The sequence below is a fragment of the Marmota monax genome, unplaced genomic scaffold (genome assembly GCF_021218885.2).
Source record: "Marmota monax isolate L192 unplaced genomic scaffold, Marmota_monax_Labrador192_F-V1.1 WCK01_AAM20220418_F8-fsc00026, whole genome shotgun sequence".
In the NCBI taxonomy this organism is placed as follows: domain Eukaryota; kingdom Metazoa; phylum Chordata; class Mammalia; order Rodentia; family Sciuridae; genus Marmota; species Marmota monax.
Window position 1 is genome coordinate 885,275 of NW_026693108.1, and position 27,365 is coordinate 912,639.

A 27,365-nucleotide genomic window follows, 5' to 3' on the forward strand; every position below is an offset into this window, starting at 1 on the left:
GGAGCGGGGACGCGCGCCTCCCTGGGCGGCTGCGTGGGGCTGGCCTCTGTGGGCCACGGGCTGCTCCTCCTGGCCTCAGATGCGATGTCCCTGACTAAGGAGCTCATTGACCCTGCTGTGCAGACTTAACCCTTGAAACCCTGGAGCCCCAGCCCTGCTGGCAGCCGCTCAGCTCCCGGTTGCCCGTCTGGACCCTCCCTGCAGGGGCCCCACACTCAGGCAGGTCCTGCACCAGACGTTCTGGGACCCCCCGCCGCAGGAGCCCCGCCTCCACCAGGTCCAGTGGGGACACCTGGGGGACGCTGATCCACAGGGGGGCTGGGCTTCTGCCCAGTGACGCCCACAGGAGGCTGCCAGCGGGAGCCCCGTGGGCAGCTGCTCTGCTCTTGTCCAGCTGTGCACAGGGAGAGCCTGGCAGGGTGCTGAGAGGCGGGGCGCAGCTCCGGGCAGCCAGACGCCCGAGGAGGGAAGGCCACAGGACAAGGGACCTCGGCCAGGAGGGGCTCCCGGCCACCCCGGGGACCAGGGAGCCCCCCAAGGGCAGGCTTTGTTCTCAGCACCACTGGGGACTCGGGCTGCTGGCCTGAGGACCACAGGGCAGCGGGACCGAGGCCAAGGCCCCCGAGCTGGAGCCCTGGAAGAGGGCGTGGCCAGTGGGGGCTCGAGCAGACCCCCAGCACAGGGCTCTGGGTTTCTGTGGGGCTGTTTGCTGCCCCCCAACTCCCACCGCCCTCGTGTGTGCCGGGTGCCTAGTGGTCACGCACAGGCTGTGTGGTCAGGCCCCGCCCCAAGTCCTCTCTGTAAACCCAGCAGGTGACGACGTCATCAGGCCCCCGGGCCTCCCTGCTGCGGCCTTGGGCCCCCTGGCCCACCTCCAGTGGCGAGACGGTGGACAGTGAGGCCAGAGGAAGGCCCACAGCTTCCCAGGCCCCTGCCTGTATGGATGGCCACTGAGGCCCCTCCTGGATGGTGGCTGCAGGCGGACTGAGAGGTGCAGAAGGGAGACCTTGGGTCTCTCACCTGCTCCTGGTCTCAAGGCCCCCACTTCACGCCCAGCAGTGTGGAGCCGGACACCTGGGCCTCAGGCCCGCCTCCGCCTCGGCCTGCTCCCGGCACCGCAGCCACACAGGCGCCCTCCCCCAGAGCCTCCCCTCTGGCCGCCACACCTGCCACCTGGCCCTGGCAGGTCCTGGCTGAGGAAAGCTCGGGGCTCTCCCTGCTCCTGCCTCCTGCCCCTCAGAGCAGCCCCTGAACTCCAGCCAGGCTGTGGCAGGGCTTGTTACGTGGGGCTGGGGGACATGGCCACCTGTGCTCTGGCCACCCGCCCCCTTCCCACTGCTCGGATCCTGGCTCCTGCTGGGCCCACACTGGGTGAAGCACTGACCTTCAACAGCTCCTCCTCCCCCTCACAGGGGACTAGCCACTGGGAGTAGCCACTGGGGACGCCGCAGCAGACCCAGGTGCCCCGGGTGGCAGACGAGCCCGTCATGGCCGAGCAGGCACCCACTTTACGCCCGGCTCGCGCGGTTCCCCAAACTCACGCCCGGCTCGTGGGGTTCCCCCAAACTCAAACCAAACCCAGATGCTTGTGGGGCCAGGGCACACCTACCCCAAATGCCTGCCCACCGAGACACGCTCCAGGTCACTGAAGGCCACCTGCCATGGAAGCCACCGAAGGCCAAGGTCTCCTGCCCCTGCGGACTCTGCCAGTGAAGTCACAGGCCTGGGGGGGGACAGCGAGGTGGAGGGGGCAGCCTGGGGGGGACAGCGAGGTGGACAGGGGCGGCCTTGGGGGGGCAGCGAGGTGGAGGAGGTGGCCTGGGGGGGACAGCGAGGTTGACACGGGCGGCCTTGGCGGGGGACAGCGAGGTGGAGGGGGTGGCCTGGGGGGGACAGCGAGATTGACACGGGCAGCCTGGGGGGGACAGCAAGGTGGAGGGGGCAGCCTGGGGGGGACAGCGAGGTGGACAGGGGCGGCCTTGGGGCGGCAGCGAGGTGGAGGGGGTGGCCTGGGGGGGACAGCGAGGTTGACAGGGGCGGCCTTGGCGGGGGACAGCGAGGTTGACACGGGTGGCCTGGGGGGGACAGCGAGGTGGAGGGGGTGGCCTGGGGGGGACAGTGAGGTTGACAGGGGTGGCCTGGGGGGGACAGCGAGGTGGACAGGGGTGGCCTGGGGGGGACAGCAAGGTGGACAGGGATGGCCTGAAGGGACAGCGAGGTGGAGGGGGCTTCAGGCTGACGTGGCATGGAAACATGACTGCTAGAGACAGTGCCAACATGGGGTCAGCGAGAGGTGCCAGGCGTCCTTTGGCCAAGGGAGAGGCGCTGGACAGAGCCAGATGTCTGAGCCGGGCCAGCGCCACCTGCTCACTCCTCCTCCTGCTCTGCATGTCCCCAGCCTCCTTCTCCTCACAGTGAGGCTGCAGCGTGCACCAGCACCTTGGTCTGCAGGACCCAAGGGGGCAGATACCCACGGGTTCACTGAGCAGTGGACACAGCCCTGGGGAAGATGGCCCAGGGCAGAGCCCACAGCCAGGCAGACGGAAGGGCCGCTGGCCTTGCCCTGGAGTGTCCTGCACGGGACATGGTTGTCCTGCTCCACCTGACAGTCCCTGGAACCCACCCAGAGCCACAGCTGAGCCCACCCCAGAGGACACACAGCACACCCAGGGGTCTTGAGTGACCGCCTCGTCACTGTGTCCTACTCACTTCTGAGACAACAGCTCCCTTGGGGTGCACTGAGGTCTGTGCCTCCCTCCCTGGCAGCTGAGGACCTTTCCAGAAACTGCCCAGCAACCGAGGTCGAGGTCTGAGCTCTGGCCACTGATCTCAGGCAGGACTCCATTCTCACCGCCCACCAGGGATGACACACCCTGCCACTGGAGCCCCGGCGTGTGCCCCTGGATCATCCTTTCAAAATCAAAAACGCCACACTCCACGGCGGCAAGCCCAAAGCACAGGTCTCTCCTGCAAGCTGTGTGTGCAGGACCACGGCAACCTGGCCATGGCAGTGTCATGGCCACGGACACGAGGGAGCCTCAAGGGAGGGGATTCAGACACTGCACTGAGATAAAGGTGGGCCTGCACCACTGTCCTGTGAGAGGGACCAGGTCTGGAGGTGTGGACACTGAGACCACTGTGTCCTGTGAGAGGGACCAGGTCTGGAGGTGTGGACACTGAGACCACTGTGTCCTGTGAGAGGGACCAGGTCTGGAGGTGTGGACACTGAGACCACTGTGTCCTGTGAGAGGGACCAGGTCTGGAGGTGTGGACACTGAGACCACTGTGTCCTGTGAGAGGGACCAGGTCTGGAGGTGTGGACACTGAGACCACTGTGTCCTGTGAGAGGACCGGGCCTGGAGGTGTGGACACTCACACCACTGTGTCCTGTGAGAGGGACCAGATCTGGAGGTGTGGACACTAATGTCATTTTGTCCTCTCTGTTAGGAGGACACTTCAAGTACAATTTCCGAAGCCCGCCTGGGCTGGTCTTGCTCTCCAGCCCACAGCACAGGGCTGTTGCTCCCCCCTTGCTCAACATCCCCTTCCCGAGGTCAGCCACTCCTGTTGTGGCTCCCCAGCTCTCGTGTCTCCCGTCCTGCCTGCTGTGAGTGGGCAGCTCCTGGGCAGAACAGGGCCCCACATGCCATGCTCGGTCCTCGTTAGCCTCTGTATGGACCCAGCCCCAGTGCCAGTGTGTTGATGGTGGGCGGGAGCGCCCTCCGCTGGAGGTGGCTGGGAGAGCAGGCGAGTCTGTGGAGCCCCCGCGCTCCTCCTTGGCCCTCCGACGCGCGGTGAAGTGTCTGGGTGGCACGTCGCCTCACAGGACTTGCACCCAAGTCAGCACCACTTGTGCAGCAGCCACGTGTCCCAATGCTGCCCTGTCCAGGGCTGCCCAGGACGCATCCTCCCACACCCTGGGGAAGGGGCTCCCCCGGCCTCACTGCAGCAGGCCATGGCTTGGCCCCTATGGACGCGCAGCCTGGTGGGACCTGGACCCTAGCGCGTGGGGTTAGGAAGGAGCACCCCGCCTCACTCAGCACTGCGTGGTGAGCGGAGCAAAGGGCAGGGCCTCCTGGGAAGGCCGCTGGGCCAGGCACCAGCTCAGGGGCTCCTGTCCACACGGTGCTGGAGGAAGAGCCCTGGGCAGGACGGCACTCCCTCGGTCCCCAACCAAGGTCTGACCCCATGGGACAGTGGAGCGCGAGGGGCCTGGTACGGCCTAGGGAATAGCTGGCCGGGGCCAACAGGGCCTGGGTCAAGTTCCTCTCCCACCCAGCTGCAGCCCACCAGCAGAGGACAGAGCCACTTTCCTCAAAGACTGGGCAGTGCCCCAGACGTCACCTCAGGTCCTCTCCCACAGGATGCGCATGCACTCGGGGGCACGTGACAGGAGCCCAGGTCTGGACCCCTCGGCTGAGCCCGAATCATGCTCAGGTCCAGCCAGAAAGCCACCTGTGTGAGGCACTCTCCAGGTGGGAAGCGGAGCGGGCGCCCACGTCTAGCCCTTCGGCTCCCAGAGCACCCAGTGCGGTGGAAAGCAAGGGACCAGGCGTGAAGGGCCACGGAGAGGCCAGAGGGGGAGGCCTGGGGAAGGGCCCACACCGGGCAGTGCGGACGGCCCCTGCGACCCGGCCCCCTGCCAGCTAAAGGCCTGGGGCGGGGTGCACGCTCTCCCCCAGGAAGGCAGGTCCGGCTCTGCCCACGCTCCCCCAGGAGCACGGAGCCTCTCCCGCCCAGGCTGGCCATCTCATGAGGAGGTGCAGCCGTGCTGGTCAGATGCAGCCCCGTGGAACAGAGTCCCAGTGTCACATTCAAACACCAAGGCTGAGGTATCCCAAAGTCGATGGGAGTGGGTCAGCCCACAAGGGCTGGGCGTGCCTGTCCAGTGGTGGATCTGCTGCAGCCTGGCCGCACCTGACCTCCAGGTGAGGCCCCGAGGCCCCTCCACGCTTACTGTGGCGTCACAGCTGACGTCACACTTGTCTACGGGGACAAGGAAAAGCTGCATGCATTCTAGTGGGACCTGGGGTCCTAGAGGGCCAGCCCTGATCCAGCTGGAACAGTGGCCCCCTCCCCACCCAGGTGCGAGGCCCACGCTGCCTACACGCTGCCAGGGCCCTGCCGAGGCCAGGAGCACAGGCCGACAAAGGGCCCTGTCCCGAGGAACACCACGTCTGGAGCCACCTCCAAGGTCCCTCCACTCAGGCCAAGGCGACCTCCTGGTCAGGCTCCCCCTGCCCAGCTCTCACCCCACTCCCCCGGCTCTGAGCCCATGTGGGAACACTCCGAGGTTTTACTGTAGCTCTGACACTTTTCCAGGGTTTATGCACTTGGGTTTTGCTTCCTGATCTCAGCACTTAGGGTCTCGCCTCCTTGGACTGGAGGGACTGAGGGCAGCAGCCGGAGGAGCTGCTCGGCTCAGGGTTTGGCTCAGCCTCCTTTGGACCTGTGGGTTGTGACAGGACCACAGGCACAGAGAGTGGCCACAGCACTGTGCTGAGCCTGCAGGCCCTGGGCCTCCGTGAGGTGCAGCACGACAAGGCCAGGATGCCGGCTCCCACAGGCCACAGAAGGCATGCTGGCCACCCGAGCCAGCAGGCCAGCACCTCGCCGTCTCGAGAAGACAAACAGGAAGACCCTCCTTGCCTGATGAGGACACCAGACACGCAAGCCCAGATATGATCGCTCTGAACAATGAGCGCCCCCTTCCCTGGCACCCTGGGGCGGCCCGGGGTCGGGGAGGGGCGGAGGCCCATTGTCCAGCAGGCCCTGGACCTTCGGTCACTTCCCTGCCCCAGCGGTTGCAGGAGCAAAGGCCCTAGTGGTTCTGCAAACATGTGACAGACAGCAGGGAGGTCACGGGCCACTGCCAGCCACAGGGGCCTAGCTGTGTCCGCTGGTGGCCAATCACTCACAGCCCGATCCACCCGGCTGGGTGAGGGCAGCACAGAGAGCAAACACAGGTGGGACCAAGGCAGATACAAGGCCACAGAGCAGGGGACACACGGGTGTGGCCGCTTCCAGCACCTCAGTGCCCACGTGGCCAGTGAGGGTGGACGAGATCAGTGGTGCCCCTACTCTGGCTGTCCAGAGAGTCCTGGGGCAGCACTGGGCTCCCTGCCCACCTCCTCACAGACCCGAGAGCTCAGAGGCAGAGCCCACTGCCTGGACACAGGGGTGTTAGGAGCCCCTGGGACCCCCCGAGGCTCCCTGTGGCAATTCTGCGTCCCGGGGGAAACGAGGAGCTGGGGAGGCCCCTGGCCCAGGTCGCCCCCTGCTACGAGGCGCAGGATAAGACGCTCCAAAGCCCCTGCCCGGCTCCCAGCTGTGCCTGCTCGGGAGGGGCACACGCGGCACACCCACTGGCCAGGAGTGGCCCTGGCAGTGAGGCTGTGGCCCGGGACCAGCCCGGCCGCTCCCTGCAGCTGCAGTCACACGTGGGGTGGAGAACGCCTTCTCCCTGTCCCGGCCGGGCCAAGGGTGTGCCTGACGGCGGTGGGGTTTCGTGGGGGTGGCAGAAGACAGAGAGCTGCTCGGCACTCCAGGAGAGGTGGCTGGGCCCTGCAGACAGACACGACAGCCCCTGTCTGTGGCCACGTGGGCGGGTGCGTCCTGCCACGGGCCCTCAGACCCATATCCAGGGGAGAAGAGCCGGCTGGACAAGGGTGACCAGGGAGCTCAGAGGGGTCCCCTGCCCTCACTGAGCTGCTTTGCCGAGGTTTCCTGTCATGGAAAGCACGGGGAAAGGTACACAGGAAACTGAGGCGGGGGTCCGGCCCGCTCCCTGGGGGTCTGCTCTGCTACAGGGGGGTCACTGCGGGGGCTGGGCCACGTCACGTAAGCTTTTCCCGGTGACTCTCAGACTCCCCAGAGCCAGTGCATCTTGTTTGTAAACGAGACTCGCCTTTGTGCCCCAGAGTCAGGGGGTGCGCGACGCTCGGCCAGCCCTGGGACCCAGAGTCTGGTGGCTTGGCGGTGGGTGGGTATGGCCCTGCCGTCTGGGCCCCTGGGAGGGACACAGAGCAGCCTGGGAAGATGGGAGCACAGATCAGGGTAGGACCAACTGGCACCGGGTGGACGTGTGCCCCGCGACCTTGGAGGTGCCCCAGTGGCTCCTCCTGCTATGACCATGGGGGGGCCAGGCTCCGGGCACCCAGGCCCGAGGGCATCCCGCTGGGTCTCCTGCTGCACCCACAGCCACAGTCCCCCCCACCAAGGGGAGGAACATGAGACCCTGTGAGGACAGTGGAGAGCTGGGACCTTGCCTGCCCCTCGTCCTGGGGAAGAGAGAGGACTGAGAGGACACCACAGCCCCCACCACTCCCTGGACGCTGGGTGCGGGTCTGGTGAAGACACAGCCAACCAGCCATGGCGGCTCTTAGAGCCTGCGCTCAGGCCTCGTCTCCCAGTGGGCACCAGGGGAGGCACAGTCTGCAGAGGGGATGTTTTCTCTTCTGCAATCACAGCCCAACCAGGACTCAAGGGTCAGTACTTGGGATCGAACCCAGGGTGTTCTGCCACTGAGCTACACCCCAGTCCTTTTTAATTTTTATTTCAAGACCAAGTCTTGCTAAGTTGCTGAGGCTGGCCTCAATTTGTGACCCTCCTGCCTTGGCCTCCTGTGTTGCTGGGATTGCAGGTGTGGCCACCACAGCCAGAAAAGTCAGTGCTTTTAAGAGCAGAGCTGAGAAGACCTTTCCGTGTTTCGGGGTCATCCGGCTTTCAGTGACTACAGTCGCCAGACGCCGCGGACCAAGCTCGTGGGCTGTGGCTGTGGAACGCATAGGGGAGTAAACTGAGTTCCGAGTCCCCTCCTCCCCCAACTGGAACAGTCAATGTCTCATAAAAACCAGATCCAGCTGAGAAACTGCGCTCCACGTCCCTCTTTCGTGGGCCTGGCGAACAGTCCAGCACTCACTTCCCAGAGCCCCACTGAGTTCCAGCATCCACCCAGGGAGCAAGGGCTCTAACCCTGGCTGTGTGGGGGGGACGTGCTCAGACTCCCTGGACAGGCAGCCGAGGGCGCCAGCCTCCGAGGGTGACCCCGCTGGCAGCAGCACGGCCCCCTGAGGGCCACCCCCTGGCTTGAGCACACTGGTGAGTCCGGCGAGGACAGCTCAGGGGCAGCACGCTCTCCGAGGGTCAGCAGCTCCTGCTGGGGACAGGCATGGGGCACTCGTGGAAAGGGAGCGCTCTCCTGGCTCGGCCTCACATACTGCGAGATCACAAGGACCACAAACAGAGGACTTTCCACCAGAAGCTGCTCCCCTGGACGTATCACGCTGGCCGCGAGGGTGAGAGCAGAGGTGCCAAGCCCCAGACAGGGGGCAGCTCCTACGTGGGCCACAAAGGAGAGCCTGCCCCAGCACCTGAAAACAGGTCCCAAACGGCCAGAGCGGGGGACTGTGAAGTGCACCACAGTTGGGTGGGCTCCTGCGCCCGGCTGCACTCTCCTGACGGGTCCAGGGTAGGCTGCGACTTCCCAGGGGACCTCCAACGTAATGCCATCCCGCTCACAGCAATCTGCGCCTGCCTCGCTGAGAGTCAGAACTCGGCCGGGCGGTCGGGCAGGGCGTGCGCCTTCAGGAGGACACCCCAAACGTGGCCCGTTCCAAGCGTAAGACCACCGAGGCAGAGAGCGGCTGTCCAAGGGCAGCGCAGAGCTCACGCCCGCTCTCCTGGGCTCACAGCGAATCTCACGCTGTGTCCTGGAAGGAAACAGGCCACTCGGCCCTGCAGGCCAGGGGCCCACGGGAGCCAGCAGCCATGCCCAGGAACAGGCCCGTTTACCATCGGACAGCTGCTGGGCAGCCAGGGGGCAGGACACGGGCCTTCAGGATCCGCTCAGCAGCTGTCGTGGCCAGCTCCCTGACCCTGCCCAGGATGGCTCCGAGTGGCAGCTGCTTAGAGAGCGTAGTGATTGACCCCAGCACCCAGCAGGGGCCTGGCCTGCAGTGGACACTGGTGCTGCCCCTCCAGGGAATGAATGAACGAGCAAAGAAAGGTGCGACTCAAGGCCTGGAAATCCTTTGTTCCCGTGGTCACTCCTAGTGGACACAGGAGACAGCTCTGCTCCTCAACATGCTGCCATCCGTGTGCAGAGCTCACAGGACTGCCTGTGCCCAAGCCGTGGCCAGCAAGGTGCGTTCTCGGGAGCAGATGCCGCTCAGGGGCACCTGTGGGCGTCACAGGCAGGAGCCAGCCAGCAGCACCCGGCACGGGAGGGGCCCTGGTGCTGGGTTTACTGCCCAGTCTTTACTTTCTGTCCTTGAAAAAAGATCTCGCTAGAGACACAGAAGCCTGTCCCAAAGCCGACCCAAGCTGCAGGCCAGAGCACACGTCCCATGCGGGGTTTAAGCCAGTGTGAACCAGACCTCGTAAATCCTGCCTTAAACACTGACCCCAGGTCTGCGGGCTTGTGCTGTGGCCAGGGCAGACGTGGTCCTGCAACTGGGAACGGTGTCAGGTGGACACAGTGGAAAAGAACGTCACTGGACTCACGCTGTGTCCACGAGAAAGCACCTGGAGTGGCCTCCTCCTCAGCTCATGTCCCTACGGCCACCCAGGGCCAGCTGGGAACACAGTGCGGCCACACCCACTGCCCCATGCACAGGGAGCCCGAGGAAGGGGCACCCCTGCCCAGGATGCAGGACCCGCGTGGGCCCCCCGCTGTCGCCCTCCTCTGCATCTCTGGGTCCAAGTGGGAAGGAACCAGGATGGCACCTGAGGCCGGCACCTGAGGCCGGAACCGCCTCTTCTGGTCACCATGATGTCAGAGCAAACATTGCAGGATGAGAGCCTGCAGGTGGGGGGAGAAGCAGCCAGGTCCACTGGGCAAACAGTGACCTGCCCTCGGGGCTGCCGAGTCCCTCTGCAGGTGTCAAGGGAACTCCCCAGAGCCGGAAGCCCGTCCACATCCTGGATGGAGGCGCCCCACCCTCCTCTCTAGACACAGGTCCTGTGCTCAGAGTGGACCTCTGCACCCAGCCCCACTCTTCCTCCCTGCAGAACAGGGACCTGCAGCCCTGTTCTGTCCTGTCCTGTGCAGGACGGCTCTGACCCGTCCTGCACGACCCTAACTCTCAGCTGGGCGTTCCCATTATCGCCTCTCAGGGCAGCTGGTGGCACAGAGACCACGGCACCGCGGGCAGCACCGTGGGTGCCAGGCTTGCACACACACAGGCCCAGTCTAGCCCTGGGTGGGGGCGAGGTTTGCACAGGGCAGTTAGTTCAGAGGCGGCCTCTCCTCGCTGGCCTTCACAGCAGGAATGCCCGCTGGAGCAGGCAGGGTGGGTGGGTGGCAGCCTGGCCCCAGGATGGGCCGAGACGCCTCTCCTGCCGCGGGCCCCCTCCCCGGCCCTCCGCACGCTGTGCGCAGAGGAGCTGCACCTCTGGAATTCAGGGTGGACTCTGCCGAGCTGCGGACGGGCGACTTCAGCCCCTGTTGGGCCACCAACTCGTCTTCTCACCAGCAAGTGTGTCCACCAAGTGGGTAGGGCACCTGCTTCGTGGCATTCTGTCTCCTCACTCTCATGTGAACAGAGGGTCCCGGGAGCCAGGAGGGAGCTGGGCAGTCTGTGGAAACGGAGGCCTCACGGGGCAGCTCCGTGGCAGACCCGACCAGGACTGCCCGCGGTGGGCCTGCGCCCTCACCCGCTGTGCCCTTTCAGTTTAGATGACAGCATTTTGGGAACATGATGAAGGACTCTGTCCAACCTGATCCAGGATGTGGCACAGAGACCCTGCTCCAAAGACATGCTCTGTCCCTGTCCCTACAGCAGGCACCCTGGAAGAGCAGCTCCCCGGCTATACTGTTCCTACTGCAGTCTGCTCGTGTCACATTGGTGGCCCAGGCCAGCTCAGTGACTGGGAACCTGGCCCTCATGTCCGGCACCCTGGGCCTCTGAAGCCCAGGTATGTCTAGAGGCCCTGCCAGGACGCTGTGTTAGAGAGCACGGGGCACGGACCCAGCCCACACAGCCGGGGAACACAGCCTGTTTCCAACAGGCACCGTGAGCCCTCAGTGCTGGACATCTCTGCCCAGTGTCCACCCCACCGAGCCGCACTCCTCAGCCTCAGTCTCCTCATGGGGAGACAGAGTTTTCAGTTTCACAGATGAGGCTCCACAATAGCTGCATGGAGGACAGGCCCAGCTACGGGTGGGCCAGGCCTGTCCCCTTGGCCGGGGGATCGCACCAGTGAGCGCCCACCTGCACTGCCACCCTGCCCACCCTCTGTCAAGTCACCAGTCCTGGCCACGCTCTCCCTCCCCCGGTGGTAGCCAGGGTCCACGTGCCCGAACCTGCCCTGTGCTATGCTCTCTGGCTGAGAGGCTGCTGCCCTGGGGCCTGCCATGACCCTCCACAGCACTGCTGTGTCTTAAACAGCACCACTGTCCTTCCGGGGGGGCAGCGGAGCGTGGGCCCTGCGCAGGTGCCACGCTTGGGAGGACCAGGTGCGGTCAGCTGCACGAGCTTCTCCTGCAGACCGCAAAGCTCCGGATCTGGACAAGGATCAGAACTGCTGAGCCAGGCAGAGTGCAGGACGTCCATGCAGGCCCCCATCTTCCTCCCAAGACCCCCACTTCCAACTGCAACGTCCCTGCGGGAGACGCCTGCTCCTCACTGGATATTCTGGGTTCAAGACTGAGGGGGACTCAGCCTGTGCACTGCAGGGAACTCAGGGACCTGTGGCAGGTGGCTCCTGGGGATCAATGCTCCCTGGGGAGCCCAGTCCAAAGCGGCTTTGTGCCACTTGACCCAAATGCAGGCAGCAGCTGGGCTTCAAGCAAGTCACCTTGTCAAGGGGACAATTAACACCATGCAGCTGGTGGCTCTGCTCCGTCTCTTACGTCTCAGCGTGGCCTTGTTATGTCAGCACCCTCAGGCTCTGAGGGCCAGGCACTGCTAAGCCCTTATCTGACACGCGGGGACACCCACAGGCCAGGCAGGGGACACTATTTGCTTTTGATAAACCATGACATGAATTAAATCAAAGGTGGGTACAAGTTCATTAACTGCCAGTCCTTGTTCCTGAGCCACGGCGGCTCTGGAGGGAAAGACTGCATGGATCTCACCTGGTCGGAGCAGCTGCCACCTCACCATGCAGCACACCCTACACGTGATCCACGAGTGGCCCCCAGGTGACCACGGGACTCACCCTCAGCCACAGAACACAGCCAGGAGCACCACTCGGAATAGAGGTAGTAGCTCTTCATTTCTGCCACAGAGATGTGCACCACCCGTCTGCCTGCCATGGCCGCTCTGGCCTGCTCCCACGCTTCCGCCGGGCGCCGGGAGCTCCCCATCTGGACTATGCCCTGCAGCCTCAGGAGGAAGCAAGTGGGTTTCTACTTTCATTTTAGCCCAACCAGGATGGAGCACTCGAAGGTGATTGCTCTCCAAAGACCAACAGGCTCGCTCCCCACCTGTATTCACACATGGACACCAGGTGGACACGTGCCTGTGGGTGACTTCAGGAAAAGGAACAATCGAGCCATTCTCAGTGGCTCAAAGCACAGGACACCGCTGGGGACGCTTCCCTTAGCCTTGAGGCAGGTGGAGGAAGATGGACGTGGTGCCCTACACCACCAGGCGGGCCCCTGGGCAGCTTCACCTGTCAGACACCAGGAGCAGGTTGCTGGCCGGGGCTTCCTCCACCTGGTAAAGCACCACCCAGGGTTGGAGCCACGTTTGTGCCACAGGGCAGCGAGGCAGGGATGGGAGGTCCACACCCGACCCCACCCTCTCCAGCTTTCCACAGAGATCCGTGGCATAAGGAATGCACGGCCCAGAGTGGACACAAGGCCCAGGGCACACTGCTCGTCCACCCCGACTTGGTCTCAATCTCAGGCACAGCTGGCAGCACTGGGTCAGTGGATGGAAGGACAGTTGAAGTCTGACCTTCTCCCTGCCCAGCAGTGGAGGCAGGGAGGACCCCTGAAACCAAACCAGAGCTCACCTCTGTTAATTAATCTGCCTCTGTTTAGAACGGTGTGTGTTGGTCTCACAAAGGGAATTTCTAAGCTGTAAACACAACAGCGTTTCCTGGCCTCGATGCTGCAGAGCGAGCAGAGCACAGGGGGTGCCCTTCCCCGTGGGAGCGGGGCCCCTGGTAGGCTCGGCTGTTTCTGAGCGTGCCGGGTGCATGTGCAGAGCGGAGGCCGACAGAGTGGCAGCCTCCCTCCCTCCCTCGGGAGGCATCAAGGATCCACTCGGGCGGCTAGGAAGGTCCGGCCTTTCAGCCATACCACGCCCGGGCACATCTGCTGACAGTGCTGCCATCCCAGTGCGCTGTTTTCCATGCTTGACCAAGGACACTGGCCTCGCTGCCCAGCAGAGGCTTGTCCATGGAGAAAGAGGCCAGCTGGGGCAGGACACCCAGGGGCACGCAGGAAGGAGCCAGGCCAACAGTGTCTCAGGAATAGGTGGAAGCCACCCAGTAGGTGGACTCGGGGCAGTGCCAGGCCCGGCCCCAGGCTGCAGGCACATCCTCTTAGGGCCACGAGGTGCCTCCACCTGCCCTGCACCTGCACCAGGCTGATGCCCACCCGAACTGCCCTCCACCTGCCCTGCACCTGCACTGGGCTGTCCCCTACCCCGAGTCCCAGAGGCAAACCTTTGGCCATCTGAGTCTCCAGGGCCCCAAGAGGTGAGCTGCAGCCTGGCCAGCCCTCAGGCCTGGGTCCTCCCGGGCTCTGAGGCTGCTCAGACCCTCCCTTCTCTCCAGACATGGGGTGCTCCCTGAAGGAGGAGGCCAAGCCTGGGGGCCTCTCCCAGCTGCCCCTGCTGCACCCCAGCTGGGCCCCTGCTCCTGCGCCCTCCCGATTCCTGGTGGACACAGCTGCCCTGGCCACTTCCACAGGACTCCCCACACTCCCTCCAATAGCTGCATGTTGAGGCCCATAAAAAAACAGTCTCTGACCCCTTGGCCACCAAACAGTCCTCCTGGCCAGCGGCTGGGGAAGGTCAGGGGTGCCCTCTACTCCCCACTCCTCCCCTCCAGGCCTCCCCACAAGACTTTGGGACTGCTCCTCACAGAGGGACCACACCTCCCCTGCTGGGCCCAAGGGTGCCGCTCAGCCTGCCAGGACACACTGACTCGCCAGAGGCTTGCTCCCGGGTCCCCTCACAGACAGGGCCTGGTGGCTCTGTTCAGCTCCGCCCCTCAGGGCCAGAAGCTGTGGGCCTAGATGCTGATGGTACCACATGCCCTCAGAAGTGGCATCTGTGACCTCCTGGGGTCCAGGTTCCCCACCCAGCTGAGCTCACCTCCTCCCAGGGACAACTTCCTCCGTGCCTGGCCCAGGCCAGCACCTGGGCAGGATGCCCACCCGCAGCCGCTCCCTCCTGACCTCCTGAGCCTGACAACACAGAAGGCAAGAACTGAAGGGAATCAAGTCCCTACAGAGGGACAGGCCGAGGGGCCCACACACAGGCCACCAGGTCCCTGCAGGGGACAGGCCAAGGGGCACCTCAGACGGGCCACCAGGTCCCTGCGGGGGACAGGCCGAGGGGCCCACAGACAGGCCATCAAGTCCCTACGGGGGGACAGGCAGAGGGGCCCACACACAGGCCACCAGGTCCCTGCAGGGGACAGGCAGAGGGGCCCACACACAGGCCACCAAGTCCCTACGGGGGGACAGGCAGAGGGGCCCACACATGGGCCACCAGGTCCCTGCAGGGGACAGGCAGAGGGGCCCACAGACAGGCCACCAAGTCCCTACAGGGGGACAGGCAGAGGGGCCCACACACGGGCCACCAAGTCCCTGTGGGGGACGGACCAAGGGGCCCCACAGATGGGCTCCAATTTCCTGGACATCAATGCTGGGCGGGCAGCCCTGAACTGCAGCCTGCAGTGTGGCTCCACCAGGAGACAGGCAGCCCCACCCGGCACCTGGGGGGTGGCCCTCCAGGGCCTGCAGGAGATGCCAGCCTCAGCCCGTCCAGGGCCAGTGAGCAGAGACCCGCACCCACTGCCGGGGCTGTGTGTGCTCTTGGAGCCCAGGACACGTGGGGACCAGGAATGGAAGACACACTTCTTCAGGTACCTCTGCGACCTCTGGCACAGACCCTCACCAGTGTGGACACCAGCCAAGGACACGGTGCAGAGCCAGTGTCTGGAGCGAGACTCTGGGGTCACCAGGAACAGCAGAACTCAGAGGAAGAGTCACCTGCCCCTCAACCTCCCATGGAGCAGGCTGAGCTCTCTGTGACTGCCACAGACGGCCACCTCCTCCCTCTGCACAGGGCCAGCGGGGGACAAGTGGGGCCACTGCACAGCAGGGGAGTCCTGGGGGATCCTTACATGGGGGACACATCTGGTCCTCCTCCTAGAGCCCCTCCCTGGTGTGGGCGAGGGCCTCAGGGTTCAGCCTGGAGAGGAGAGAGCAGCACCGCTGGGCATCGGGCTGTGCCGGCAGGTGCTGGTTCGCCTGGCCCCCGCGGTACCCAGGAGCTGTGCGGGGCTGTGGGGGGGCCTGGCATCTTGGCTCCCGAGCTCAGGCTCAGCCTGACCAGCAGGCAATGTCCTCCGTGGCCTAGATACCATCTGCACCCACAGGGAGGAGGAGGCAGGGAGAGGCAGGGGCGAGGTCTGCCCCACGGTGCCCCTCTGGGGGGTCATCAGGCATCCCTGGCCATCCCTCAGGCTCTGTCACTCCAGCAGGGCTGCCTCCCGTCCACCCTCAGATGGCAGTCAGAGCCCAGCGGCTGCCTGGCCCTCTCCTCCTGAGTCCACGGGTCAAGGGCCTGTGTGCAGGGGACAGATCCCACTGACACCTAAGGACACGAGTGTGCCTGAGAGCAGAAGCTGCATCCAAAGGCCTAGCAGCTGCCCTTCATTTCCAGGTCCCCTGGGGAGACGCTGCACCCACCAGCAGCAGCAGACACGGAGGGCAGCAGCTCTCTCCAGCCCCACTGCCGTGTCCTCGCACCCTGGGCGGTCAATCTGTAAACATTATTCTGAGAGCTGGGAGAGCCGGCGGGCAGGAGGGCAGCTGTGGGGGAGACGGTGCACCCAGGACCCACTGCCCCAGGCTCCGCCCACCCTCCTGCCCGACTGCCCCTCTGGCCTAGCGTCCCCCACACAGTTCCCCACATGGCCTCCTCTCCTGGAGCAGCCAGCGGGAGAGCCGGGTCCTCAGGATGGTGGACCAAAGCAGACCCAGGGTGCGCCAAACAAACCTGGACCCAGGCCGGCTCTCAGCCACACCCCAGGTCACCACTGGACCCAGGCCGGCTCTCAGCCACACCCCAGGTCACCACTGGACCCCAGGCCGGCTCTCAGCCACACCCCAGGTCACCACTGGACCCAGGCCGGCTCTCAGCCACACCCACAGGTCACCTCGGTTCGTACAAGAGTCCCCACAGCAGCTCAGAGTTTTCCAATGTGAAAGAAATACCACAGGGCGGCGCCTGCCCCAGGGGACACCAGTCCTGTCCCCATGTCCCCATGCCATCCCTCCCATCTCACCTGGCTTTGGGCGCCCTGGGGCACCCCGACGCTTCCTGGGCAGTGACCAGAAGCGGCGCATGGGCCCCCGAGAGGCTCCCTTCTCAGCCATGGAGCTGCCCTCACAAGGGTCTCTGAGGCAGAGACAGAGGCCAGTCCAACCTTGTGGTCAGGGTGGCCGCGGCCAAGTGCACCTCGCAGTCTCCACCACTTTCAGGTCTCCACAGGGACAGCTGGAGACCGTGCAGGCGCCAGCAGCCTGCAGGAGGCTCTGGGTGCTGAGTGGTCACGCTCCTGGAGACCTCTGGCTGTCCCAAGCCACCTCCTGGGCTCTGGTCTTCCTACCCTCAGGCACCTTCGGTCCTCCTGCAGCCTGTCCTGAGGTCTTGGGCTGCCCCCACACCTCGGAGAGTGGGCAGAGGGAAGCCTGGAGCTCTGGGAGAGAGCAGAGTGGACGGCCGCACCCGCCCATCTGCCTTTGCGTTGGACGCTTCCTTCCTCAGACAGGCTGTGTGGACACGGCTCCAAAGCCAGGAGCTGCTGGAGCCACAAACACCTTTCAGGCTCAGGAAGTCTCAAGTTCAAACAAACAGCGACAAGCCCGAGGAGGGGAGGCTGCCGGCTTCTTGAAATAACCGGGCAGTTCCGCCGTCTGTTCTCCCGCTGGCCGCGAGCTCGGGGAGAGGAAACGGTGGGGTGGGTTTGCTTGGCAAGCACCGCTCTGCATGGACAGAGGCTGCGCCTGACCCCAGCCAGTGGCTCTGACCCTCCACCCTGGCCACGGATGCCGCCCTCTGACTCCTGGGTGGCCGCTGCAGCGCGTACTGGGCAAGCGTGGGGGTTCAGACCTGGCACGCTGTTCACTTCAGCTGTGTCACCCTGGCCACCCACAGTCCCATGGGCTCACGTGTGCTCAGTATTACACGCTCTGGGCCACAGGGTGAGAAAGTGACAGAGGGTCTGTGCTCGGGGCAGTCTCCAAAAGGCCACGCTCTGTCTGGGGCGCTCCTCGCCGTTCCCAGCCTCGTGGCCACAGCAGCACGTCTGCTGCCCAACAGGGCACACCTGATGGCAGTGGCCCAGCGTCCTGCTGCTGGCGTCTGGGGGACGAGGAGTGGGCAGGCTGCTCTGGACCCCTCGTCCATCTACAGTGCGGCCTTAAGCTACTGCTAGGAAATCCACACCCATCTCCGGCAGTAAAAGAGTGAATCGACCCTGCCTGGCAAGCCGGCGAGACCCCGGTGACTTAGGATGGGGTGGTGGCCAGGACAGGCAGGGAACAGCCCTGTAGCACGCACCAGACCCAGCACCCCAAAACATTGTCTAGAAAGGGACACAGAGAGGACCGCGCAGGCAGCCCTGGCCCCCAGCCCTGCCACCAGCCTGGCCCCCACAGACAGTGGCTCCTCTGCTGCCACCCAGGGTGCCTGCTGCTGTGCCTGGCCTGCCGCCCGTCGGGCTGTTCCTCTCTGCGCGGGGCCGTGCCTCCCTACCTGCGTGAGGAGACGATCGTTCTTGCTGCGGCCTTCCCACCCGGGGGGGAGAGCGCGGAGCAGCCACATGCCTAGCGGACCCCTCTGCTCGTGGCAGCCCTGGGCCCACAGGAAGGGGTCGGGGTGGGCTCTGGCCAAGGCACCGTCTGGGAGGAGCTGGAGGGAGGCTGCTGCTTAGCTGGGTTCCCAGCTCAGATGGGCATCTCTGCTACTCCTCCTGAGCCCAGCCCCTGGTGCCCAGGGCCCTGGCCTGCCCCACGAGGAAGCGACCCCAGTGGGGGTGCCCTGGACAGAGCCACATGCTGGCCACTCCTAACCTGTGCTCCTGTCACTTCCAAAGGTGACTCTGTCCCTCTAACAGAGGTGGGGAGTCAGGACCTGGAATCAGACAGCCAGTAAGAACCAGGGGCCAGGCCCTCGAGGGACAGAGCCCTCACAGAGCCCAGGACCTGCTATTCTCAATGAGCCTTTGGACTGATCTGCCTACCTTTTTAAGATAATGGCCACATCATGCTGGTCAATCCTGCTGACATCCAGTGGCCAAGCCTGACCACACCAACTTGGAAGTCCTTGAAAGTACAGAAGACAGGGCCACATGTGGCTCTGTAGCAGGGTGCGGGGCTCCACCCGTACCCAAAGGAAGGACAAGCCATCTTCAAAGATCAAGCAGACTTGCAAGATAAAGCCCCCCTTGGACACTGGTCACACCTCTAGTGTGATGAGAGCACGGAATCAACAGCTGCTCTGCCCTCAGTGACTCGGGAAGCAGGACCATGCGGCCTGCCCGAGTGCCCAGGCTGTGCTGGGCTTCGGACTGGACCCAGCGACCCAGCAGAGTGGATAAAGGCCCATGCAAAAACCAGGGGCCTCTGCCCAAGTCCGACAGCCAGGGGCCAGCAACCGCAACCTCCGTCAGCCTCAGGACAATGAGCGCCTTTGTGTCCTCCGACTTCAAACCTTGAGCATCTCCACAGGGTTCCATTCCCCTGGCTTTGGGGGATTTGGGGATTTGCTTGGGAACAAAGGATTCTCTGGGGAGAGAGAAGGCACATAAGGCCCTGCGGCCTGGCAACTCTGCAGTGTGGTGACCCCCTAGTGGACGGCAGAACTGGGTCTGAGCCCTGGGTCACGGCCCCAGAGCCCGAGAGGCTAGTCTCTCTCTCAGTCAAAGCAACTCTGCCATGCGCTCCGAGGACCCCAGGAGGAAGGAAGCCGTGCCTGTGCCTCACGGTGCCCACGGGACTCCACCAGGACCCAACCCGGGCTGTGACCTGGGGGTACCAGACAACCGCAGTCAGCTCGGAAATGGCTTGAAAGATCTGACAAATATTTTTTCTCCAAGCCCAAGTTATAAGATGAATGTGACCAGGGGCCTTCTTCATGAAGAGAAGTGTGAGAATACTGCTTAGAGTCCTGCGGTCTGCGAGCCTCCGAGGCTCACCGACCTCCGCCTCCACAGAGCTGCTCAGGTGCCTAGAGTGCCTCAGCCATGGAGCCCGGTCCACACACGCACCCAAGTGTGGGGAGGCAGGAGAACGAGCAGGCGCAGCAGCAGCCTCACTGTGTCGCTGAGCTGCAGACGCTGCTGGCTCAGTCATCAGTCAGGGGCCCAGGACCCTCTGCAGGACCCTCGCCCATGGAAACCGTGAGCAGCTCACGCCACGTCTGTCTCCACTCGTTAGAGTAAAGCAGCTCTCCCTAGTCCTGCTTCCTTTACCTTTACTAGTCTGGGGTGGACCCTCTGAGGTGAAGCGGAGCCGACCACAGAGGGGCAGCAGCCCCCAGCACCTTGCAGTCCTGCCCACTAGAAGGCCCGTCTCCAGAGGCCGAGCCTCGTGCTTTAGAGCTGGGTCCACTGCACACGGAGAACTCAGAGAGGTCTCTAAAGGCCTGGCACTGCTGGTGCCCGCCTCCTGCCCTCTGAGGCAGGAAGGCCTCGGCACACCCCCAGCACCCGCCACCCGCGCCCCTGGGCAGACACCTCCCTCAGTCCACACAGGCGTCCAAGCCCTGCTGTTGACGGGCCGTGTCCTCGGCTCGGTACCCTGGAGGCCAGAGGACGCTGCAGCCCCTGCCGGGCTCGGGTGCTCAGGTATGGCAGCCTCTCGTCCTTCCACCCAAGCCAGAGAGAACAAACTCCACTGCTTTAGAGCAAGAGGAAAGCCGTCTGCCCGAGGCCTCTCTCCTCCCAGTTGGACGTCTGTGGTCCCCACCATTTAAGTCCCACTGTGGGCCAGTCAGCACCTGCACCACCACACTGCGGGACCGACTCCACCCAGCGACACCCAGGGCACAGGCGCTTCCGCCGGCTCCGTGTGGCCAGGCGCCCAGCCTCCAGGGCCCGTGGGACCACAGTCCAGGGGGACCCGTGCTCTGTGTGGTCCAGGCACCCGGTCCTGTGCCCGTGCCTGCTCCATGCCAGGGCCGTGGGTACGTTTCATCGGTGACTGCGTCTTGTCTACTTTTCAAAGCGATTTCCTCTTTCCCTTCTCTGAAATGCGCAGATTTTCAGCTTTGACTTCGGTCCTCAGACGCAGCGGGGGGTTTCCCACAGAAGCTCATCTGCCTCCAGCGAGGGGGACCGGAAGCTGGCCCAACTGCGGTCAGGCAGCCAGGGCACCGACACACGCCCAGCGTGCAGATACCATGACGAGCAGACGGCCACTTCACGGGGATGACGGAGGGAGGGCAGCGCTCACAGACATTGCTGACTCCTCGGGAAACAGCCCCTGGTGGCCTGCGTCCAGTGCCCGCCCCACGCGCGGATCTACTCCCCGCAGCAACCCGGGAAAGTCGCAACTTCCACAGCACAGGCTGCAGCAAGATCACCCTTTGCAGTTCCTGGTCCTGGGCACTAAATCACTAGAAACCACGCTGGTGGCCCTTCTGGGCCCTCGGGGCAGGCATCCAGGGTTGGGAAGACTAATCCTGCTCACTCTGAGGAGAGGCACTCACACTGAGCATCCCAACGGCAGACAGCTGGAGAGCAGGGGGGAAGCTGACACCCTGCACTTCCCGAAGCTCTGCCCTGGGCACCGGGCACACCCCAGCAGCAGTGGGGGGGGGCTGTTTCCACATGGAGCAATGGGGAGGAGCACGGCCCCGGCCACCCCGCGGTGAGGGCCGATGGGAGGAGTGACCTCAGACCAGGGCTGCCACCCAGGCTCAGCTGCTGTTGGACAGCTGACGTGGGGGACTCCACAGGGGAAGGTGGTCTCGACAGAGCAGGATGCACCCCGGCTCGCAGGCTCCACCGCAGGGCACCCAAGTCCTCTGTGGGTTAGGCCCAGGGTCCAGTGCCAGTCTCAGCCTCCTCACTAACTGGACTCATGGATTTGGGAACCCTTAGCCCCCCCCTCTTGGACTTCACATGCTACCTCTGACCCCAAGATAACTGGGGAGTCAGAGCATGTCTGCTTCCCTGGGGGGTCTGCCTGGGAGCCCAATGCGGGCACCCTGAAAGGTGGGTGAGTGCATGACACACCCCCAGCAGCTGTGGGGCTCTGATCCTCTCCAGCCTGGCCCTCTGTGCAGACAGCCGGAGCTCGGCACATGCTCCCATGTGCAGCCCTCACCGGCCACTGCAGGAATCCACCTCTGCAGAGCTGCCCCCAGGGTGCTGCAGCTGCGTCCACTGCCTGGACGGGACGGGAGTGGGGAGGCACACTTACGTATTGTGGGCGCGGTCCTCCAGTCATCTCTGGCTGAGCGGAGGCCACTGTGGACACAGGCCCACACAAGCCCAGAACACAGAGCGGAGTCGCATCATGGTCAACAGCGGAGGGCCAGGCCTTTCCCAGGGTGGCCGGGCCTCCTGAGAGCAGTGTGGGACTCAGGCGCCCAGCCAGTGGAGAGGTTGGCACCAACAGCAGAGCGTGGGCATCGGTCAGGACACCCGAGAGCAGTGAGTGTCACGGCAGGGCCCAGATGCAGAGCCGCGGCAGGAGCCCCATCACGGGAGGGAGGAGAGCGGCCCCAGCCCTGTGAGTGCAAGAGGATGAGACCCGACGTGGACCAGTCACGTGGGGCAAGCAGCGCCACAGACCAAGACCGGGGGTGGCACCGTGGAGCTAGACACACCCACCGCTGGAGCCGCTGTCCTGGTGAGGGCCGGGTCACAGCGTGGGAGCCGGCCGAGGGGCTCCACCAAGACCTCACAACTGAAAGTTCTCCAGGAAACACGGAAAACGAACGTCTGCAGGGAAGCCTCGCGGGCCACGCTCCGCGAAACGAGACCCCCCTGGACTTGGCAGCGTCTGGCTGACTTGCTCATGCTCCCTCCCACTGCCCAGCGCTTGCTGCGGCTACCGGGACACACCACAGATGCAGCCTGGCACATCTGTCTTCCCACTCACCCTCCCCAGAGAGGAGCCAGAGAGTCTCGATGGCTTGCTCTGTAATGGGGTGTTGGACAGAGGACACCGGGGGGAGCTGGACTGTTCCGGGGAGCACCAGCAGATGGACACCAACGCTCACCGACGGCTATTCCGAGGGTGTGGGACAGCACCCCTCAAGGTGGCAGCTGGAGTTGGGTTACTGGACGTGGTGGACTGCGTAGAGGGTGGGTGATGGGCACAGTCAGGGAGGACACGTGGTCCTCAGAGAACAGGGGCCGCAGCGAGTGGGCTCAACACCCCTCATCACTCATGCTCTGAGGCAACTCAGGGATGCGTTTGTCCCTACGGCGCCAGTCCTCGGCATCACCACTTGGACCACGTCACAACGTGATATAGCTGCACTTTCACATCTACCCGTCTATCTTCATGCCCACCACCCATTCACCTGCCATGCATCCATACACACAACCACCTGCCCACCCACCCACCCACCCCTCATTCTTTCACCCACTCACCCAAGATGAATGATTGGGTAGATGGATGGACAGGTGGGTAGGTGGACGGATGATGGATGGTGGGTGGGTAGATGTGTAGATGAGTCCATTCATTCAGCTAGACATCTGCCCATCCATCTACCCACACCCACTTCACCCATCCATCCATATATCCATCCGCCCACTCACTCATCTACACTCTGCCACCCATCCGTCCATCATCCATCCACCTACCCATCCGTCCATCCATCATCCATCCACCTACCCACCCGTCCATCCATCATCCATCCACCTACCCACCCATACCTACATACATCTATCCACCTACTCATTCGTCTACACTTCTGCCCACCCATCCATCCATCTACCCACCTGTCCATCCATCCGCTCATTCTTCTACCCACCCATCCACCCATCTAGCCCACTCATTTGTCTACACTTCTGCCCACCCATTCATCCATCCACTCATTCATCTACACATCTGCCCATCCTTCTATCCATCATCCATCTACCTTCCCACCCATCCATACATACATCTATCCACCTACTCACTCGTCTACACTTCTGCCCATTCATCCATCCATCCATCCATCCATCCGCTCATTCATCTACACATCTGCCCATCCTTCTATCCATATACTGTCCCCACCCATCCATCCATCCATCCATATATCTATCCATCCGCTCATTCATCTACACATCTACCCACCCACCCATCCATCCATCCATCCATACATATCTATCCACCCACTCATTCATCTACACATCTACCCACCCACCATCCATCATCCGTCCACCTACCCACCTGTCCATCCATCTACCCAATCATTCATCCACACATCTGCCCATCCATCTACCCACACCCACTTCACCCATCCATCCACATATCCATCCACCCACTCATTCATCTACACATCTGCCCCTCCTTCTATCCATCATTCACCCACCATCCAGTCACACATCCACCCACTCACTCATCCACTCATCCATGAAGAGAGCAAGGACTTCCTCCAGATCCATCAGTGGAGAGTGGGCTAGATCTAAGGCCCTCGACGACAGTGGCTCTCCAAGTTGGGATTCTCGACTAGAACAACCTGAACACCCGGGAACTTAAAGGGGGAGTCCTAGCCTCTGCCCAGGCCAGACTTCTGGGTGGAGGCTCTAGGCTGGCCCACGGGCTGGCCCTCGGGCTGCCTCTTAGCCAGCCCTCCAGGCGACGCAGGGCAAGCCCCAGCCCGAGCACCACCGCTCTGCATTCACCGAGTGCTTACGTCAACCAGCTCGGGAGCATGTCTCCCCCAGATGCTTCCCGTTTTCCACCAGTTTCTGCTGAGAAAGCCAGAACAGATGGACGTGCTGGGAATGGGGTCCCCCACAGAGGGCTCTGCTGTGGCCAAGTGCCCCTGGCCTGGTACTCAAGGTCAGGTCCAGGAGCCCGCGTGGCCTCTGAATGCTCAAGGTCAGGGGACGCAGATTCACAGCCCGCCAGGCAGCACACACTGTCCTCCTTGGCGGGCAGACCAGCCCAGGTGACCAGGGTTCTGGGCGACAGGAAGTGACACTCAAACCTGAAGTTGGAACAGAGGCAACGGGTGGAATGCCCGTGAGCTCAGGTGAAGCCACGGAGGGCCAGCCCACATGCGGCCTGAGGACAGTGCCCAAGCCCTCAGCTGCGACCTCACCCTCCAGGGCTGGGGAGCGCTGCCTGGGTAGCTCTGCAGACCCCAGATCAAGGTCCCGGGGCCACGGGCTGCACCTGCTGCTGCTGCTGACGTGACATGGGTGGCGTGAACAACTCTGTGACCTCGATTAAAAGCCATTCTGTGGCAGACAGGGTTCTTCAGGAAATGCCCGGAGCTTAAGCCTGGGCTGGTGGTTAGGGGCACACTGACCTCTCCCCTTGACCTCTCACAGCGTGCAGCAAGCCCCTACGCTCTGAGAGGCTCCTGCCGGTCCTGAGTGACATGCAACCCTCACGCGATGGTTTACAGCTTCTGAGCCCAACCCACCTGCGCCAGGATGCCCCTGCCCAGGAGGAGGAAGGCCGGCTTAAGCAAAGAGGGGTGGCCATGTTGGGGATGAGCAGGGCTGGGTGCAGGTGGCTCCCCATGAAACAATGGGAGAGCCACACGCTTGGGCCCGTCACCTACATCCGAGTCTCGGGAAGTGTGCGGCACTCAGTCCTGCCGCACTGCCCCAGGACAGGCGTCTGAGGGCTGCTGCTTCAGACAGACAATGGTCACCACCAGGGCCCGGCAGTGGGCCGGCCGAGCCTGCTCCGGGAGGGGTCGGTGCACCCCCGAGACAGCTTTTTACAACTTACATGCACATGTGTCTTTCTGAGCTCACGAACAAACCTCAGCCCTGAAAACCCAGGGTGACATCACAGTTGGAGCAGTGCCCACTCCTGGTCCTGACGCCAACCAAGGCAGAGGAGAGACACAGTCCTGCTCCTCCCGGGGACAAGCCCCGGCCACCCATGAACAGGGCACCCGCGGTGCCCTTCACCCTCACCAGGCCCGCAACAAGCAAAGCTTGGCCCACGTTCCAGACAATGGAGCTGCTTCTGTCAGAAGAAGGGGACAGATGGAGTGAAAAACACAGAATCACCATCTCAACCCAATGTCTTCAAAAGTCTTGGTTAGAACACCCCACACAATGATCCCGCGGACGAAACCACTGGGGTGCTCTCAAAACCAGCGGGGCTGGGGACACCACACCCCAGCCACAAAGCCGACAACATGTTCATGTTCTCCCAGAACACTATTGTTCAGAAAACTAGATAATGACACACACAGCACATCAGATGGCAATATCAGACACACGTCAGAACTCACTGTCACTGGTACATCCTTATTTTCTCTTCCAGAAAAGCTAGTTGCCGCTGCCCATTTCCTTGTGCACAATGCAGCATGAAACCCAGACGTGACTAACTGAAGCCAACCGGACAGGAGCTGTCAGTCCCTGTGCTTGCTGACCTCAGGTGGGTCCATCTGAACTGTTCTTCACAGCTAGTTTTAAGTCATCTTTCAACTAACGCCAAAAATGAACGTCCACCCCTCACCCAAACCACTTCCAAACGTTCGTCTCAGGCTTAATTTACACTTGGTGGAGAAAAAGAGCCCCCTGACTAATCTAGGTTTCTCCTCCCCAAAGGAGCTTCCTTCTGACAGCGCCCATCCCCACCCGGCTCTGCAGGGCCTGGGCCAGATCGTGCGGGCCGCGAATCCTGTCTCTCTCCATTGCTGCTGTCACTGCTGCAAAGGCAGCTGAGGTGCACGCAGGCTGGCATAGCCCCCGTGGCTCTGCACACACCCTGATGGTGTCCAGAGCCTGTGCCGCTGCTTCGCAGTTATTTTAACTGTGCCAGGCAGAGCAAGCCACACCGGCAGCCCACGGAAACAGCCACCAGCGACTGCCCATCCTATCTGTTCTTTCCTGTTATCAGAGCTAGAAAAGAAAAATGAAGGTGGCTATACGGCCACGCACGCATTTCCCTGCATTTGAACAAATGATGTCCAGCGTAGACCACACAGCCAGCAGCTCCGCCTACCAGTGTGCCTGGAAACCGCGTTTAATCTCTGCACCATTTCTTCTAGGGCCATCTCTTCATTTCTCAGCCAAAACCTCATCCTCTGATGCTCCAGATCGCCGCTCGGCTCTGCCTGCGCTGCACCAGAAGGTGCTCTCCGGGCGGGGCAGAGCGGTGGGGAGGGGGCGCCGCGGCAGCGGGGAGGGGGCTCGGCGCTTCGCCTCCCTGCCCTGGATTGGTCCCCGCGCCACCGGGAGGGGGGCGCGCCCTGCGCTGGCGGGGGGCGGGGGGCGCTCGGCGGCGGAAGCGGAAGCGGCGCGCGCCTGCCGCGCGAGTCACCACCGCGGCCACCTGGAGTCCGCGCGTGTGCACCACCGCGGTTGCCAGGGAGGTCATGCGTGTGCACCATCACAGGTCACCTGGGGCTCACACCGCAAGGTCACCCGGAACTCACGCATACGCATCCGCCGCACTCACCTGGGTGGGACTCAGGCGACACCGGGAGGTCACCTGGAAATCCCGCAGCGCAGAGGCACAGGTCCCCGCCCCCACCCCTCCCCTGGCTCCACCGGAGCGTGCCAGTGGAGCCGTGTCCTTGCCGCCCCTCCAAGCAGGGCCTCATCTTCCACCCCCCGTTACCTCCTGTTGTCCCTGGGCAGGTGCAGAGGCCGCAGCAGCCTAGGGCACCCTCCTGGCCTGGCCGCATGCCTCCCAGGTAGCACCAGATAAGTAGGCGGCTGGGTCCCTGAGGGGGTCGGTGGGTTCCCAGGGGCAGACTGGCTGCTCTGGCAGGGAGTCGCCTGCCCAAAGGTGCAGACCTGGGAGGAAGCAAGGCCGCGCTCCACCTCACCATGGTTGGCAGGGAGCCACGCTGTGCATTTGACACCGGCAGCACCCGGCTGCCACCTGCAGATTGGAGCTCGAGTGTGCATGTTGTGGCCACCACCATCCCCACTTGCAGATGCCCGGTGCCTGCACACCGCACCACACCCCTGACGCAGTGCTGGCATCCTTTGACAAAGGGCACTTCAGGTGAGGTGACGTTTCCCAACAG

At 63.5% G+C, this 27,365-nt stretch overlaps 1 protein-coding gene across 9 annotated transcripts in view; it reads right to left on the reverse strand.

The window, feature by feature from the left end:
- The window catches only part of Mcf2l (MCF.2 cell line derived transforming sequence like), a 92,834-nt gene extending 65,703 nt beyond the window's left edge, over positions 1-27,131 (reverse strand). For 2 of the 9 annotated variants that reach the window (XM_058582707.1, XM_046454856.2), the window contains exon 1: positions 26,951-27,131. In XM_058582707.1, the coding sequence (XP_058438690.1) occupies positions 26,951-27,017 (67 nt within the window). In that variant the 5' untranslated portion in view covers positions 27,018-27,131. Of the gene's footprint in view, positions 1-16,476; positions 17,054-26,332; positions 26,545-26,950 lie in introns of those variants that run through there. The other 7 variants (XM_058582708.1, XM_046454858.2, XM_046454860.2 and 4 more) reach the window with 6 other exon arrangements.
- Positions 27,132-27,365: the final 234 nt, after the last annotated feature.